Source organism: Phocoena phocoena, chromosome 14 (assembly GCF_963924675.1).
Source record: "Phocoena phocoena chromosome 14, mPhoPho1.1, whole genome shotgun sequence".
Taxonomy (NCBI): domain Eukaryota; kingdom Metazoa; phylum Chordata; class Mammalia; order Artiodactyla; family Phocoenidae; genus Phocoena; species Phocoena phocoena.
The window spans coordinates 83,188,439-83,207,669 of NC_089232.1; the positions used below are offsets into that span (position 1 = coordinate 83,188,439).

The following is a 19,231-nucleotide window of genomic DNA, read 5'->3' on the forward strand; positions in this document are numbered from 1 at the left end:
CTTTTCTTGGAAGTACTTAAAATAATGGTGCATCTTACAAACAATGGCATTTTAGTTTTGATTATAGTGTAAGCTGCCAGCTTCTAAATTTACAACTCCAGCCCAGACCTCTCCTCTGAGCTGAAGATCTGTATATCTGAGGACGTGACATTTCCTCTTGGATGTCCAAAAGCTGTCTCAAATTTATGCCCAAAACTGAACTATCATTATTCCTGCTCCACCTGCTACTTCTTTTCTTTTTTATTTATTTATTTTATTTTTGGCTGCATTGGGCCTTTGTTGCTGTGCGCGGGCTTTCTCTAGTTGCAGCGAGTGGGGGCCCCTCCTCGTTGCAGTGTGCGGGCCTCTCGTTGTGGTGACCTCTCTCATTGCGGAGCACGGGCCCTAGGCGGGCAGGCTTCAGCAGTTGTGGCACGCAGGCTCAGTAGTTGTGGCTCGCGGGCTCTAGAGCACAGGCTCAGCAGCTGTGGCACACGGGCTTAGTTGCTCCACGGCATGTGGGATATCCCCGGACCAGGGCTTGAACCCATGACCCCTGCACTGGCAGGCGGATTCTTAACCACTGCGCCACCAGGGAAGCCCCCACCTGCTATTTCTAAACTTCTTGTTCTTAGGACCTATTTCTTTCACTGCTGGGTCACTAAATTCTGCATGTGGAACCTACGAGACCCCAACCAAAGAAGGAAACACTGGGCCAAGTTTCTAAGCTCTTAACAAAAGTCTGTCAAATAGATTCAGAATCTCTTCCCAGCCCTGGAGAGTAAGTATCACACATAAAACACATCAAAGCTTACCAAACCCACATTTCTCAGCAGTGGAATCCTCCCCTACCCTAGATAAAATGATCCATGGCATACTTACAAAGCACTAATAGCAAACTGCTAAAAATCTAACTGCTTTGACGGATGGGGGTGGGTGGTGAAACACCCAGATGATAACTGAGCTGAATCTTGAAACAACAAGTAAAGGAAGTAGGTGTTCCAAGCAGAAAGAATAATATATGCAAAAAAGCTTTTAATAGCACAATGGTAGAAATTCCTTAAGCTTCTATTTAGAAACTTAACCACAAATTTCTTTGTTTTCAACTGGTCAAATAAGACATCAATGTCTTATTTGGGGTCAGTGTTTAGATCAGTGACCCTGTCCTTCTGGACTGTAAAGGAAACCTCTTCACTGAAAACCCTCTGCCAAGCATCATAAACCCAGGTAAGGCTGAACCTCATCTTCATCTCTACCTTTCACTAGACATGCTTTCTGGTCCCACTTTTCAGATTTGTGACTTACCGTAGTTTTCCTTCTACTGGTATAAACTGGGTTTTTACAATATGCCTGCTTGCTCTTCTGAAGGTAGCGCTTCCAAAAATTATGTAAAACTTCATTCTAAGGTAGAAGGGAAATGAGTGGTGCTTCAGGTTATGATGAAAAATATACTGGCACATCTACACCACAGAATCGCTACTCTCCTGTACTTTACATACTGCTTCCATCTATATGTATTCTTACCTTTCTTACCTAAATTTCCTTAAGAAGAATGATCATTTCAATGTCAGGTATACGGGAAGCATGGAATAAATTCTTCTTAATCTTAGATTTTAGTTCCATATAGTCACCTAGTTGAATCCCTTCCTTTGACAAGTTAAGCAAATTAAGATTCAGAGAAACAAAGTAATTTACATGTGACTACACTTCCAGTTAGGGGCAAAGCTGCTACTGGGTCCAGTGACCTATTGACACCCCTCCCTCTTACTGTCCCCACCCTCGTCCAAGTGAAAGTAAAACAAAACAAACCAAAACAATTTTTCCATTTATTCATCACCTACCTGCTAGGTACAAGGCATCCATAAGCTTTAACACAATCTTGCAAGATAGCTACTGTCTCTTATTTTACCACTGAAGAAACTGAGTAACTTTGCCAAAATGACCTAGCCAATAAGTAGAAAAGCCATGAATGGGATTTGGAGTCGGTCCTGATTCCAGAGCCTGTGTTCTGGCTGTGCCATTTAACTGGTCAGGTCTAAACAGTTATACTCATGGGTTAATTTCAGAGAAACTGTTTTCAGGATTAATCCCGATGAAGCAGGTAGAAGGCCACACAGGTATAAACCCTACTGAAGCTAGTTGGTGTAACTAACAGAAACCACTTACTGAAAAACACTTATACACAGGATGACTGCAAGGAGAAACCAGATTCACAAAGCCCAGACTACCAGTAATCTTACCTGACGCAGTGACTGTCATGGGTAAGGCTCAGAGTCCACTTAGGCCATGCACTGGCCTATGGGTCATCCTGCCAGCCTGCCGCAGACACTGGTTTGAACAGCAAAGGCTACTTTACAAATCTCTTCTTGGTGACTTCAGCAGACACTGAGCTCTCTCCCTTTTCTTTTTGCTCTTATTTTCATTTATGAGCATACTGCTATATACTGTCGTGTTTACTCATTCCACATAGGCATGAAACCCTCTCTCCAGCTAAGCTGAATCCAGCAGCATCACCGTCATCTGGAAACTTGTTAGAACTGCAAATTCTTGGGCGCTACTCCAGACCTACTTAATCAGAACCTCTGGAATGAGGTCAAGCGATCTGTGTTTTAACAAGCCTTTTAGGTGATTCTGATACATATACACTCAAGTTTAAAAACCACTGGTTTAATGTATCACTCCACAAAGTGCATTCTCTGGAACTCAAGTCCCGATGGATGCTACCCACACGTATACATGCCAAAGGATTTTGCTCTCAAATTGTGAATACTGCATACTACATCCCCTAGGAAATCAAAAAGCACACTAACACATAAAAGGCACCAATAAGTGGGCAAAGTTATTTGTTTTACTTTAACCCAGTGTTTCCTAAATACCTGAAGACTAAAACCTTATTTTCTTTTGGACGTATTACTTATTTCTATCCTGTAGAACACACTTTAGGAATTGCTGGTCTAGTAAAAGGATTAAAGCAAAATCATCAGAAAAATGATTCTTTCTAGTAGGCCTAATGTTATTACTGATAGCCCTCCTTAGTATCACTCTAAGTCTACTGTTCTTCAAACAACAAAATGTAAAGCTAACATCTAGGCACACATGGACTTACCTTTAACTCTGGGCCTACTCCAAGGGTCTGTAAGGCTTTTGCTTGTTGATAAAGTATGTGCTGAAAACCTTCGCACACATACCAATCCCAGCCTTTCTCTAAATGACAGATGACAGGTTTCAGATATTTGCATTCCTAACTTACTAAATGTCGTGCTGCTACACAGTTACAATTGTGTTTTATACACTTCAACTGGAATTTTTTCGTACCCCTGAGTAGAGTTTCCATTCTTATACTCTCTTGCTTCCCATCTGGCAAATCTGTACATAAATGCTAAAGCTGAACAACATTTTTATAATTTATCAGATTTTAAATATTTTAAATTATCTATAGTTTTTCTGAAATGTTAATGTTCAGAGACAGAAAAATGAACAGTCACCACATTAAAAAAATGAAATGTTTTATAAATGTATACTGTACTGAACAATGCCCAGCAGAATCCTAAATGAAAGGACACTCAACACTCAGCCACTGCTTGTATGACTCCTCTGTTCCAACTCACATGGAAAGGGAACAATGAGTATTTGGAGAATGAACGAACAAAAGTGAAGATGTGAAGCTCCAAGATCGCAGGAAAGGGCAATAAGAAGATACAAAGAAAATAAACTGCTCAACGGCATTCTCCTTTTCTCAAGATGGTTCTAGGTTCTTGGGTGAAACTGAAAGCAAGGAAACTAAGATTTATTGAGCTCAGCCTAGTTACCAGGTATTTTAAGTAGGTTATTTTCTTCCAACCTCAAAACAACCTTAGGAGATTGTGACGAGAACTGCCACTGCCATGGACAAAGCTACATGTTTAAACAAAACTACCAGTTGAAGAGAATGTTAAAATCTGTTAAGACCCTTACGTTTTACCCTTCCCTACTGGACAAATACTGTAACTCCTTGAAAAATATGTTATGAGCACACAGCTTCTGAAGTCTGTTACCATGACTCCAAGAGGTTCTCTCCCCTCAGAATGTCACAGGACTCCTATGCCCCTCCCTTACCTCAAATGTCACAAGGCCTCCCCACCCCTGCTGACTGACGCACTTTCTGGAAAGGGTCTTAGCTTGTATAGGAGTAAAATAGGAAGCCTGTAATTTTGACGCTTTCTGAAGGTGAGGGAGTTTAAGCTCTCTAAGCTCTATCCATGTGTGCTCTCTCCTTCCTGCGCACTGCTCTGACAAACTGATAAAGTCGTATTTTAAATTCTCAGTCTGGGCTCCTACTGTATATAATAAATGGTATTACATTCTCACTTTACAGATGAAGCAGCAGCTAAGGACAAAGAGGTTGAATATAAGACTCAACGTTTAATTTGAAGCACCTGACGTTCCTTCAGCAATTTAAGTTTAAAATATACAATTTTAACTATTAGATAGGTCAAGTCCAAATTAATCAGGTTTTACTCTAAGAAAATTTAATTAAAATTAATCAGGTTTAGCCTAATAAAAATAGTCACTACTAAAGGTTAAACAGGAACAGGAGTTGGCATTTTGGCAGTCTCTCTGTTATTCATCTAAGAACAGCAACGTATTTCATATAGATATTTCATTAACATTTATATATATAATACATTTCATGTGTGTATCCTTAAAGCTACCTCAGATAGAAGAGTCCACCGTTACCATTAGCCTAGTTTCAAACCTGAGAATCTGGCCCTAGGCGATCAGTCACAGAAATAAAAAGCATCAGCTAAACTTAACCCCAGATTCTTCTCAATAATGGCTAATTATTATGTACTCACTGGATTAACGAAATAGAGTACTTTTCAGAGCACACCCATGCTGAGCTTATTTTAAGGGAAAATAATTTTCCCTATTTTAAAAGGGTGTGTTCAAAATTCAGTGTGAGAAATGGATTTCTGAAAGCTGAATTTCATGTTTAACTTGCCTAACCTGACAACTCCACAGCGGATTCATTTCAGAAAATAAGCATTTTTCTTTAAAAGCACAGAAAATCATCAAATAGATAACAGATATAAAACAGAAAAACATATACCAACACACAAAAAGAAATATGCTACATTTGCTAAGATTATTTTTGGCATAATAGTTGCTCCACTGGAAAATCAAGTCACTAACAATAAGCAGAATAAAAAATGGACATGTTTTAAGACATCTGCTTCCAATTTTACCATCAACAGTTATCCACTCTAATTCTACTTTGGATTACCTGCTTAAAATTCTGGCAACTTCTTTAGAATCTATTTAAAATTCCATTCCACATCCCCAAATCATGAAAGTGAAAACATGACTGAAAAATGCTAAGCACATGTGAAGAAAGAGCTTACCAAGTTTTCGTTTTCTTTTAAGTCCCCGGTTGATGGCTTGTATTTTAGTATTAGGAATAGCCCCAGTGTTTATAACTTCCCTAGATCTCTGCAGGAAATAGAAGCAGACCATTAAAAAGACCATAAAAAGATAGATTTACATCTCCTTAACTGTACTGCCAAGCATGCTCTGGGATGTATAATGAACCAGAATGTGAGTGCCAGGACCAATGATGGTAATATTTTGGGAAAATTAGACAAAGTGTAACATTCTGGTTAGCCTTTATATTGCTTTTTTTTTTTTGCGGCACGCGGGCCTCTCACTGCTGTGGCCTCTCCCGTGGCGGAGCACAGGCTCTGGATGCGCAGGCTCAGCGGCCATGGCTCACGGGCCGAGCCACTCCGCGGCATGTGGGATCTTCCTGGACCGGGGCACGAACCCATGTCCCCTGCATCGGCAGGCGGACTGTCAACCACTACGCCACCAGGGAAGCCCTATATTGCTTTCTGATTCAAAATTTCTCAGTACCTAAAACTGTGCCAGGAACACAGTAAACACTAAATAAATGTATGTCAAATGAATAAACTTTTATTTTAAATCAATTTTTAATTGTTTGAAACCAATCGTAAAGTCAAATTTATTCACTTTTTTCTCTATCCAAAACATACTTTGAAATTAAAATAACTGCTGTATTCACTGTAGTCAGCAATGCCTAAGCTACAGATTAGGTTCATCCTACTTTTCTATGTGTTTGAATAATACTCTAAAACAGCTTTATTTATGAAATTATAAAAGTGCTACTTTTATTCTTAATCAAACCTACAGGATTTTAGAATGACTGAACGCTGAGTATAGTTCATCCCAAAGTCTTCAACTCTAAGTTCTCTCAAAGGCTGGTACCTAAGACTCTGGTTCTCTCACAACCAAAATATAAAAGAATTAGGTCTAAATGATGGGGAAAAGTGAAGATTTTTAACCAATAGGGAACATTTATATATTTGTCCAAATTTAGAGATTTGGAATGAAATTGATCTTCAACTTTCATTAAGAACAAAAGAAATGTCTCTAACAGGATTTTTGGAATACATCCTCTCTTGTTAAAGAAACCACATTCAAAGCAGTTCTGGTGGACTGGGTTGGCCACACTGAGAAAATAAGACATGTCAGAATACACACCAAAGCAGTTACCCAGCAAAAACAGGTAAAACCTATAAACAGTAGGCAAGAAAAAAAAAAAAAAAAGGGCTTAAAATCTGGATTAGACAAAATGTGAAATAACTAAAAGCTACATATACAAACTGAAGCTGTAACTAATTAAATTACTGAATAGTTATATTGTGGAATATTTATACAGTCAATTAACACATCCACAAATGTTTAGAATAACACAGGACAATATTTATTAAGACAGAAGATTCAGTGGTACTCACCCACATCCCCTTTCCCTTCTCATACACAGAAAAAAGAAAAAAAAAAAAGACTAAATGGAAGCTATGAAAAGAAATGTTGTATGTTGAGATCACTGATAATTTTAGCTTTCATTTTCATAATTTCTAAATTTTCTACAATAAATATGCTCTTATGACCACAATTCTAGCATACACCTTTATTAAATACCCACAAAATACTTCCGAGAATGTCTATAATATAAATTGGCCGGATTTAAGACCTGAAAATTTTTTTCCTGTATAAAATCAATCAAGATAACATTCTAATTCCTTTATCAATTCAGAAGGCCTTCTTCCAGACAGTGGAGTATCTAAAACATGAGAATTATATACAGAGTAAGTTGAAGGGCAATGAAAGGAGCAGAAAAACAGGGGAAGTTGTGCCACAGCCTCCACTCTTTGCAGATGCAAACCACCATCTCGTCAGCCATTCCCCACCCGCTGGATTTCCACACCACCACGCCACACCCCTGCTCTCCAGGAAGGACTGATTGTGTCACGCTCTATATGAAGACAATAAAGCCAAGAGAAACCACTTAAGTTGGGCAACACAGAGCTCTGCCTATCACATGGGAGGCATTGAGACAGGTTCTGAGCCTGTTTAAAGATGGTGCCCACCCTCAAGAATGCTACATTCTTGACAAGTCATTCCATACAGGCTGGTATCTTTCAAATGTGGAAACAGTGGCATTAGGGGCTTTCAAGTTAAAAAACGACTGCAGCAGATTTTATCAGATAGAAACAAACAGAAACATTATCAAAGACAGAAATAAAAGAAAGCAATTAGTTAATGTAGTTTAATTTCTCCAAAAATAGTATATGCTGACTTCATCTGCTAACGATAAACAGTCCATTTAGACACATCTTCCTTCACCATGTTTACATTTGCACTGCTGGTACAAAAGCAAAAACTATTAATGTCTCAATATACAACAAAGCACACTGCACATATTTAAAGTGTACAAGTTGATGTGTGTGTATGTATGTATATCCACGAGACCATCACCACAAACAAGGTAATGAACATATCCATCACATCAACAATTTCATCGAGTGAGTACATATCTACATATCTTCTTTTTTTTTTTTTTAGTACATATCTTCTTAATACTCTGTGTGACCAAATGGGAAGCAGACTGAAGAACAAAGACTGTCTCAAGGAAAAGCTCTTGGGTGATTGAGTTGCAAGTGAAATTAACCACTTTTCTCAAGAAAACTATTTTTTACTTCATACATTTTGTCCAGGCTTTTAGTTGTTTAAGGTGGGCTCCTGTTACTCCATCCTGGCCAGAAGAAGTTCACACAGTTACTTATATTTGTCCCAAATTTACCTTTCTTATATAGGCCTATACGGCAAAGGTAGTATATCTGTTCCTTCCTGGCTCTGTAGACTTTGAGCAAATCCTTTTCCAGAGAGCAGAGTCCTGGCATGTTTAGCCTGTCCCAGAGGACCCAGCACTCCCAGTGTGAAGGTAGCCTCATTTACCAAGGTTCCACAGGACAGTAGGCCAACCTCTACCTTAAGAGACAGGTGTGGTGGAATAAAAGGACCACAGGCGTCGGAAGCCTGAGGTTCAAGTCCTGGCTCAGCACTCTATCCACGTGACTATGGCAAACTCACTCAACTGATGAGCCTTGCTTGCCCCATCTACAGATAGGTGTAATAGTATACACATCTCACAGGTTGTTATGAAGGGATGAATTAATGGATGAGAAAACACTCTGTAATGTGTAAGGCACTGTACAAAGATATAATGACGATGAAGCACACTTCTCATACTCCCAACAGTCCTTCTAACATTCTGTCTTCCAAACCTCTAAGCTACCACAATACATTAAAAACTCTTAAATAAGTGGTAACTAATAAAAATAAATGCATCATCTTGTAAGTGCAATTTTAATTATTTCCCCTTATATACATACTACACAGTCTGAATCAGGAAAACATTTATATATGTGGTCCAACATAATTTCAAAAGCTCATCCTAAATCTACCTTACAAAGTCTTCAACCCTTGTGTAAGCATGTGAGGACCGCTTACATTTTTCATATTTGGACATTGCCTGAGTAATAAAAATAGATCAGTTTTGGGGGGACCTATGCCACATGTTAGGCTGAAACTGCAACTTTTAAAGCACAAGCAAATTCATAAATGAGGTCTGTTACTTACTTCTGTAACATTGTGGCAAGAAGTGCAATAATATTTGCCTTCATCAGTGAGACCCCAAGAGACAGCAGCACACTGAGAACAACGGTCTTTGAACTCTTTCTGTAGGAGAAAAGGAAAACCACATTCAATACATTGTACCTAAACGCTGCAGTTCTACTTAGAGGGTTCCCTACAATTTTACTCTATAAATAAAGAATCACTGAGAATAGAAAATATACCAGAGGGATTATCTATAAACAAGAAGAACAGTTCAGTCTGAGCCATTTGAAACTGAATTAAACTATTAAAGAAATGTTTCTAAAATATGCAGTGTGTGAGGGTGAAAAAAAAAAGACAAAGAAGACAAGGTGGTAGGGGTAAAGTGGGAAAAAAAGATGAGTAAATAAAACTCCTTGAACATGCTGTGAGGAAAAAGATGATAAGATTCAAGAATAGAGAAGACTTAAAAAATAGAAATAGCATACCATTTGGAACTTCCTCCAGGACACTAAGAACACATACCCACCACAAAGGAGCCACAGTTTTATTAGGGTTGTTTCAAGTTTCGATTTGTTCACGCAGCAATATAATGTATAATGTATAATGTATGTACTAGGCACTTAACTAGGTGCTGGGGATTTGAGGGTGAGCAAAACAGACAAGATCCCTACTCATAACTATATACGACGCTAATGGTGAGTTCTAATTGCTAATTTCATTAACCTAGCATCTACAGACGTTAACCCTCATTCAGTAGACATTTATTGAGCGTCTACAATGAGTAAGGCCTTCTATCACCATAATGCTTCTGTACATACATAGACTGGCACCAAATTATCCATTCGCAACCCTCTGGTGCATGAAATCTCATTATTGTTGATCTAATTACCGACTGTTCCTCTAATACCATCAGAGAGTGACATTTTATCAAGTGGGTCAAAATGCATGCCAAATCTATTTCAACAAGTTGGTCAAGTTTTCAGTGACTCCATGTGGATAACTATCGTAATCTTGGAGTGTCCCCAAACCCGAATTTGGAATTCCTGCACAGGCCATGGCTAAGATTCGCAGAGACACCAGCAGGGGTTACTGGGGGGCATTCTGGTTCCAAGCCCCGCCTCCCTCGCCTAACCTCCAGCATCAAAGGGAACTTCTGGGTGGTCCCGTTTAGCGATGAGACACGTGGGTGGCCACCCCACAAAACCCACAACTTCAGCCTCCTCCCGAAACATACCCACATCGACCAACACCCCACCGTCCCTTCCCCCACAACCTCACCCAGCCAGAACCTCCAGCCTCTTCCCCCAAAGCGCGGGCACACGCGGCCCGCCAGCCCCGCCAGCCCCATCCCTGTCCCCACGCCGCAGCCTTCCGCCCCGTCCCCCTTCGGCCAGTGGCAGCCCCCACAGCCAACCGGCGTCCTCCACCCCTACTCCTCAGCCTCCCTCCCCTCCCGCCCCGCCGCTCCGCTGCGCGGCACTCGGCCCCCTCACCGCCTCCTCCAGGTCCATAACAACAACAACAACGCCGCCGCCGCCGCGGCCCGTTACCCCGGCAGCGAGAGCAGCTTCCGGGAGCGGCGGGAAGAGACCTCCGGGCGGAAACCGAGACCCTTGACTTTGGATTTCCGTCTTTTGCGGCGGCGGGAAAGCATCCGCTAGCTCTGGGATGAAGCGCCACTAATCCTGCATCCCCAGACAGCATCCCTTTCCTAGTCGAGGTAACTAAAACCAATCAGTAAAAAAGTGGGCGGTGCCTACTGCTGAGAGGATTCAGTCTCTGTTCCGACAGCCGTTCCGGCCCGGCAGCTCTCCTGCTCTCGGGCTGCGAGGGGGGAGCGGTGGCGTGGACTCAGAGCGCTCGGGGCTCTCCACCTGGTTCTGGCACAGGAGAGGCACCGGGTTCTGGAGAAAAGAACACGTGGTTGAGTTAGACCTGGGTATGTAATCATGGCTTTTCTGCTTCTTTGTGCCTCAATTTCCTCCTCTGTAAAAATTAGGTATTACCTGTGGGTCCCTCGCGATGGAGCCTCACATGGTAAATGCTCATTAAATTTAGCTTTATTGTTGTCCCTTCATTGGGCACTTTCATTTCATTAAACAGGCGCTGTTTTAGGTCTTGGGGATTAAGCAGTGAACAAAGTAAACAAAAATTCCTGCCTTTATGGAGATTATAATCTGGTGGGGAGAGACAAAAATACATAAGGAGAATATATTGTACGTTAAACAGGTATGAGTGCCAAGGAGAAAAATAAAACCGGAAAGGAGAATGGGAGCCATACTGTGGTTTCAGTTTTGAATGGAGTGGTCAAGAAAGGTCTCCCTGAGATGGTGACCTTTGAGGCAAGGGAGCAAGAACCATGTTGGGAACCTCATTCCCAGCAGAGGGAACAGTGAGTACCAAGGCCCTAGTCCTGAACCTCATGCCAGACCATTTAAGGATCAGCAAGGAGGTGAGCGAGTGGCTGGAACAGTGAGCTAAAGGGAGAGTAGAAAATGAGGCAGGGGCAAATTACAGCTCTAAGGACTTAGACTTGGAGAAATTAGAGACGCCGTTGGGGGAGTTACACAATCTTACATGTTTAACAGATTACTTTGGCTGTTGTGGGGAGACTAGACTGCTAGGGGGCAAACGTAGAAGTTGGGAGGCAAGTCAGGAGTCTGTTACAATAATCCTGGTAGCTTGAACCAGGTAAAAGCAGCGGAGACAGTGAGAAGTAGACAGATTCTGGAAATGTATATTTTGAAGGTAGAACCATAAGAATATCTTGATGGATAAGAAGCCCATCAAATCAGCTGTCGAGGATGAAGGGAGTCAAGGATGACTTCAAGATTTTTGTCCTGAGCACCTGGAAGGGTGAAGCTGTATTTGACAGAGTAGGGGCAGTCTATGGGTGGACCTGTTTGGGAGGGGGGTAGAGGAGGAATCAGGAATTTGACTTTGGACCTGTGAAGTTAGAGATGCTTATAAGACCTCTAGGTAGGATGAGAAGGCAATTGGATATAGCAGTCTAGCATTCAGAGGCAAGTTCTGGCCTGGAGATATATATTTGGGATTTATCTCTGTCTAGATGGTATTTAAAGTCATGAGAGTAGAGGAGATCACCAAAATCTCCTTATTCACCTGTCAATTCATTTCTTTTGCAAAGTCGTTAAACACCCACTAAGTGGCAGGCACTGTGCCAGCAATTGGGAAATGAGAGATAAACAGGACAGAGTCCTTGCCTTCAAGAGGCACCCAGTCCAGTGGAGCATTCAGTCTTATTATTTTAATCATGGCATTAGATAAATGCTCTTCTCCAGCTGTGTCACCCAGGTCATTTACCAGGCTTGGCTCTGAAACTTCAAACTCTTTCCAAAAACCCTTACCCATCTTCAAAGCATTAAGTATTGTCATATGAACAGCTTGATCATAAGCCTCTAATTTTCTAGACAAACCCTGATTTCAAATGTTGAAATTTTACAATGGGAAGGGGGCACTGCTGAATGCCCAACTAAACTGGAGTTAGTATGTTGAACTAAAATACGAGCACCATAGCATCAGGAAGTTTTGTCTTTTTGTTTATTGCTGTATACCCAGGGCCTAGAACAGTACTCAGCTTATAGGATGTGATCAATAAATATTTGTTAAATGGATAGATGACTTTGTAAGAATTTTACATATATGCAAAATAGTTTAAAGAGATGACGTATCTTGATTTGAGGCTTTGGACATGTGGTTGCACAGAAATGAGTCACAGATTTTCCCAGCCATTCCTTAACAGAAAATTGAGTGTTCTGAGCAAAGTCAGACTCCTTGGAAGAAAATGTCTTCTTAGACTGTAAGACTTAGATGACTATTTCAGCAGAGAAGCTTTAATATGCATTTCTTAAAACTGGTTCACATGCCATTGCTGACCTGTCAGATTGGCACAGATGATTTTTGCTTAATGGAAATAATCAGTGGCAGAAGGGCTCAGTGAGATGGACTCTGTCTTATACTGCAGGTGTGAGTGAATGTGGGCATATTTCTTGAGAAAAATTCAGCTGCATAACAGGTGATATGGTGGAGCAATATTGAGGCAATGCCAAGAAGAGGAAACAGGGAAATAAAATTAGAATGGAGATAATAAACCCTTACAGGGATTGAAGAGTCCCTGGGCCAAGATTTGATATAACACCAAAGCCTGATTGAAGGTATTAATATATCTAAAGAAAGAATGTGTAATCAGCAAGAGATGTATTTAGCCCTTCAATCCTAACAAAAGGAGGACCTAACCATAGCAAGGACCCCCACACCACTCTTATGCCCACGCAGTTAATGTCCCCAGGGAACCATACCTCTTAAGTGACAGACACAGAATCCAACACAAACTATTATTCAATTCTGCCTGTAGGGAGAGAGGACACTGAATATAAAGGATATTTTCTCTGGGTGTAGATTACTGGATTAGCAGTTGTTCTTTCAGCTCTCTGAAGACATGGTTCCATTTCTTCTAACTTTCATTGTTTCTGTTGAGAAGTCAGCTACAAATATTATCAACTATATACTAAGTAACTAGAATATTCCCAGTTGTTTGGAAATTAAGCAATAAACTTCTAAACAGCCCAATCAACTGAGCAGTCACAATGGACTGACAGAGTATTTTGAACTGAATAAAAATGGAAATGTATCATAGCAAAATTATGAAATGCACTTAAATCTGGAGGGCAATTTATAGCCTGAAATTCATGGATTAGAAAAAAGAAAGGCTGAAAATCAATGATAAAGACATACATCTCAAGAAGTTAGAAAAAGAAGGTTAAACCAGATAATAATAATAATAATAGAAGGAAGGAAATTAAAAAGAAGAGAGATTAATAAAAGAAAAAGCAAACATTCAGTGGGGGTGGTCCACAAACTAATATTAGCTCTTTAAAAAGAATCATAAATTCAGTAAACCCTGGAAAGACCAATCAAGAAGAAAAGCAAAATTAACCAATATTAGAACAATAAAAGTGACATCACTACGGATACCATAAACATTAAAAAGATCATAAGAGGATACAGCTCTAAGACAATAAATTTGAAAATGTTGATGAATGGACAGATTCCTAGAAAAACACATAATCAAGAGCTATGCAAGAAGAAATACAAGATTTGAACAATCTTATACCTATTTAAGAAACTGACTCTATAAGTAAAAACAAAAATTTCTCACAAAGAAAACTTCAATCTCAAATGGCACAGCTGGTAAATTCTACCAAAATTTTGAGAAAGAAATAACACCCATCTTACACAGACTATTCCAAATAATGAAAAAAGAGAGAGCAGTTAACAATAAATTTTGTGAGGCTACCTTAAACTTGATGCCCAAATCTGACAAGGATATTTCAAGAAAAGTAAACATTAAAGTCCGTTCTCTCCTCAGAACAAATGAAGTATCAGCAAATTGAATGCAAGTCCTCTGCTGTATTCAGCAGTATATAGATAGAACAGTAAATCAAAAGGACATTGGGGGCTTCCCTGGTGGCGCGGTGGTTGGGAGTCCGCCTGCCGATGCAGGGGACGCGGGTTCGTGCCCCGGTCTGGGGGGATCCCGCGTGCCGCGGGGCGGCTGGGCCCGTGAGCCGTGGCCGCTGGGCCTGCGCGTCCGGAGCCTGTGCTCCGCGGCGGGAGAGGCCACAGCAGTGAGAGGCCCGCGTACCGCAAAAAAAAAAAAAAAAAGGACATTGGGTTTATTCTAAGAATGCAAGGTTGGTTTAACATTGAAAAACAATAACAACAACAATTTAAATAGTAATCCAGATAGTGTGGTGCAAGGATAGACAAAAGATCAATGGAACGGAATACAAAGTCCAGAAACTGACCCATAAATACATATAAGATAACCTGATTTTCAACAAAGGTGCTGCTAAAATTCAGTGGGGAAAGGATTGTTCTACAATAAATGATTCTGGATCATTTGAATTGAATTCATATGAAAATTATTGACCCCCTATCTCACACAAAAATTAATTGGAAATGAATCACATACCTACATGTGATAGGTAAAACCATAAAGCTTCTAAGAAAAAAAAAAAATAGGTAAATATCTTTATGGCTTAGGATAGGATAGATTTCCTTAAAAGATCACAAAACAGCACTATCCATGAAAGGGAAGATTGTTATATTGGACTTCATTAAAATTTAAAATTTTAGTTCATCAAAAAACATTGTTAAGGCAAACAAAAGACTGAGAGATGGTATTCATAATTCATATATTCAACAAAAGACTTATCTCCATAACAAAGAATTCTTACAAATCAATTAAAAAACAATTAAAAATAGGCTAGACTTGAACAACTAGTTCACAAAAGAGGACAGCTAAAAGAACAATAAATATATGGAAAGGTGCTTAACATCATGAGTCATCAGAAAAACGAAAATTAAAACAACAATGACAGGGGACACGGGTTCGTGCCCCGCTCCGGGAAGATCCCACATGCTGCAGAGTGGCTAGGCCCGTGAGCCATGGCCGCTGAGCCTGCGCGTCTGGAACCTGTGCTCCGCAACGGGCGAGGCCACAACAGTGAGAGACCCACGTACCGCAAAAAAAAAAACCAAAAACAAAAAACAACAATGGGATGCCACCACACATCTACCAGATGACTAAATATTTTTTAAAAATTGAAAGTATCAAGGTTCGCCAAGAATATGGATGAATTGGGTCTCTTCTACTTTCCTGATGGGAGTATAAATTGAATATTTTGGAAAAGTCTTGGAAGTTATACTAAATCTATGCTAATTATGACCCGGCAATTCCACGCCTAGATATATACCCAAGGTAAATTAGTGCATATGTTCACCAAAAGATATGTACAATTATTTTCATAAACCTTTCTTTATAATAGCCAAAAATTACAAACAACCAAATGTCCATCAACAGGAGAATGGACAAGCAAATGTGATTTAGTCATCCAATGGAATACAGTACAGCAATGAAGAAGAATGAACAACTGCTACATAAAACAACATGAATGAAACACAATGACATGCAGAAGAAGCCTATGGTGAATTTAAAATGGCCTTAAATTTTTTTGCCATTTCTCGCATTGGTTCTTGAAGTAGAATATGATGTAATAAAAACCTGGGACTTCCCTGGTGGCTCAGTGGTTAAGAATCCACCTTGCAGGGATGGGTGGACATGGGTTCGAGCCCTGATCCCACATGCCACGGAGCAATGCACCACAACTACTGAGCCTGCGCTCTAGAGCCCACAAACCACAACTGCTGATCCTGCATGCCACAACTACTGAGGCCTGTGCACCTAGAGCCCATGCTCCACAACAAGAGAAGCTACCACAATGAGAAGCCCACACACCGCAACGAAGAATAGCCCTCACTCACCACAACTAGAGAAAAGCCCACGCTCAGCAACAAAGACCCAACGCAGCCAAAAATAAATAAATAAAAATTTTTTAAAAACCAAAAAAACCTAAAACATGTGCCCAGATCTAATCCTATCCTAACACATACCCCTTAGACAGCAAAATACCAGAGAAAAATTTTGAGCATGCATACCCATTATACAGATACGTATTTTTGTATATATTATATACATGCAGGACTGTTCTAGTGATGTATATTATAGAACACTCATAAATATATAAAATAAATGTTTATATGTTTATTGATAAAATAAATAAAAATTTAATTTACTTATTAACATAATAAATAACTTTCCTTTCAGTGAAAATACTAGTAAGAGTTATGTAATTAAAGAGTTCACTAGTCTTTAAATCTTGGCTTAATACTGTAATACAGTGATTTGTAGTTTTTGTCCTAAGTTCAATTTAATACTTCTTTTTAATGGCAGTCATAAAAGAAAAAGATACCTCACAAAGATGCATAGAACCAAGTGTTTTCATAACAGTGGACACATGTGCAAACATCTAGTCTCAAAATGCTCTCTCCATAGCATGTTACTTCGAAAAAAGCAGTAACTTTTTTTTTTTTTTTTTTGCGGTACGCAGGCCTCTCACTGTTGTGGCCTCTCCCGTTGCGGAGCATAGGCTCCGGACGCGCAGGCTCAGCGGCCATGGCTCACGGGCCTAGCCGCTCCACAGCATGTGGGATCTTCCTGGACCGAGGCACAAATCTGTGTCCCCTGCATCGGCAGGCAGACTCTCAACCACTGTGCCACCAGGGAAGCCCCAAAGCAGTTACTTTTTTATGCATTAAACAACTGAGTGCCTAGCTTGTGCCAGACACTTTTTGTTTTGTTTTGTTTCTTTTATTTTTGGCTGCGTTGGGTCTTCGTTGCTGTGCGCGGGCTTTCTCTAGTTGTAGCGAGCAAGGACTATTCTTCGTTGTGGTGCGTGGGCTTCCCATTGCAGTGGCTTGTCTTTGGTGCGGAGCACGGGCTCTAGGTGTGTGGGCTTCAGTAGTTGTGGCTTGCAGGCTCAGTAGTTGTGGCTCGCTGGCTCTAGAGTGCAAGCTCACTAGTTGCGGCACACGGGCTTAGTTACTCCACGGCATGTGGGATCTTCCTGGACCAGAGACTGAACCCGTGTCCTCTGCATTGGCAGGCAGATTTTTAACCACTGTGCCACCAGAGAAGTCACCAGACACTTTTTAGATACAAGGAGGAGATAAAGCAATAAACAAAAACATCTCTACCTCATGAAGCTTGCATTCTAGCTGAGGGAGACACATAATAAATAAATAAATAATTATAAAATATGTCAGATAGCAAAACACTGCCGTGAGGAAAAAGAATGTGAAGATTGGGGGTGGGTGGGAGTTGCTATTTTAGACAAAATGGCCTAGGAAGGCCTCTCAAAGGTGAAATTTGAGAGAAGTCATAAAAGAACTGGGGGACTGGGACTTCCCAGCGGTCCAGTAGTTAAGACTCCGCTCCCAATGCAGGGGGCCCCGGTTCGATCCCTGGATAGGAAACTAGATCCCACATGCCGCAACGAAGATCCCGCGTGCCGCACCTAAGACTTGGCCCAGCCAAATAAATAAGTATTAAAAAAAAAAAAAAAAAAAAGGAACTGGGGGACCTAGCCATTTAGATTTGTTGGGGGTTAGCACTCCCAGTGCAAAGACCTTGCGACAGTAAGGTGGTCCTTAATAAGCCAGGAGGAGGTGGCAGAGGGCAGGAGGTCAGAGAGGTGGCCGGGCCAGGTCATGAGTAAGGTCTTGTGGATAATAGTAAGGACATTAGAGTTTATTCTCAGTGAGATGGAGAGCAGAAGAGTGACGGCAGCTGACTCATAGTTTAGAAGGATTGCACTGGGTGTCTGGAGAGTAGATTGGAAGGGGCTGGTGGAGGGGCAGGGAGATCATTTTGGAGGCTACAGAAATGACCCAGGTGCGGGCTGCTGGTAGGGTGAGGGTGGAGATGCTGATGAGAAGTGGTCACCTTCTCCATAAATTTCAAAGGCAGAAGTAAAATGTCTTTCCTTACGGGAAGGGGTGTGAGGAAAAGAGAAGGGTTAAGGATGACAGCAACATTTGGGGTCTGAACCTACATAAGAATGCAGTTGCCATTTTACTGAGACAGGGAAGACTTAGGTGTGGGCTTATGGTAGGGTTTGGGGAAAAAAATCAAGAGTTCAGTTTAGAAGATGTTTAAGTTAGTGATGCCTGTTTGATAGCCAAGTGGAGATGCTGAACGTGCTGTCGCATAGATGTTTGATGCTCAGGGGAAACGTAGGAACCGGAGGTATAAAGTGGGGAGTCCAGAGCCTGGCTAAGGTCATCGAGGGTCTGAGAGTAGATAGAGAAAAAGATGTGAGATCTAAGACTGGGCGCTGCAGCGTGTGCACGAGGAGGGGCCAGAAGGAGGACCCGGAAAAGGAGCCTGAGCCAGGTGCCTGGGGGTAGAAGGTGGCCAGGAGCGCGTGGTGTCCTGGATGCCAAGTGAAGAGAGCGTGGCCAAAAGGAAGAAGCCCTCAACTGTGTCCAGTGCTCCGGAGAACTACGGGAGGACGGGGACCGGGGGCCCACCGGCAGATTTGGACAATGGTGCCATCAACGACCTTGACAAGAAAGCCAAACAGAGTGTGTTCAAGAGCGTAGACCTCACCTGTCAGGAATTCTGTCACAGACAGAGGCAGGGGAGCCGTAGCTGGTAGACGATGTAAAGTCCAGAGAGACTTTGGTCTGCTTTTGTTTCTTTGCTTGCTTAAGACGTTTATAAGCTGATGGAAACGAGCTGTCAGAGAGGGAAAAATGCTGATGCAGAAGAGACAGGGCACGATTTCAGGGGGCTCTCCCTGAGCTGCGAGAGGGGCGCGGGATATGCGGCCCAAGCAGAAGGGCTGGCCTTGTAGGCAATTCATCTGTG

The 19,231-nt window shown here is 41.3% G+C and overlaps 1 protein-coding gene across 1 annotated transcript in view; it reads right to left on the reverse strand.

Annotated features, from left to right (window-relative positions):
• The window catches only part of TAF1B (TATA-box binding protein associated factor, RNA polymerase I subunit B), a 59,632-nt gene extending 49,129 nt beyond the window's left edge, over nt 1–10,503 (reverse strand). Inside the window, exons 1-5 of the mRNA XM_065891178.1 lie at nt 10,431–10,503; nt 8,959–9,057; nt 5,361–5,448; nt 3,086–3,183; nt 1,285–1,380 (exon numbers count right to left, since the gene is read on the reverse strand). Coding sequence (XP_065747250.1) covers nt 1,285–1,380; nt 3,086–3,183; nt 5,361–5,448; nt 8,959–9,057; nt 10,431–10,448 — 399 coding nt within the window. The 5' untranslated portion in view covers nt 10,449–10,503. The remainder of the gene's footprint in view (nt 1–1,284; nt 1,381–3,085; nt 3,184–5,360; nt 5,449–8,958; nt 9,058–10,430) is intronic.
• Nucleotides 10,504–19,231: the final 8,728 nt, after the last annotated feature.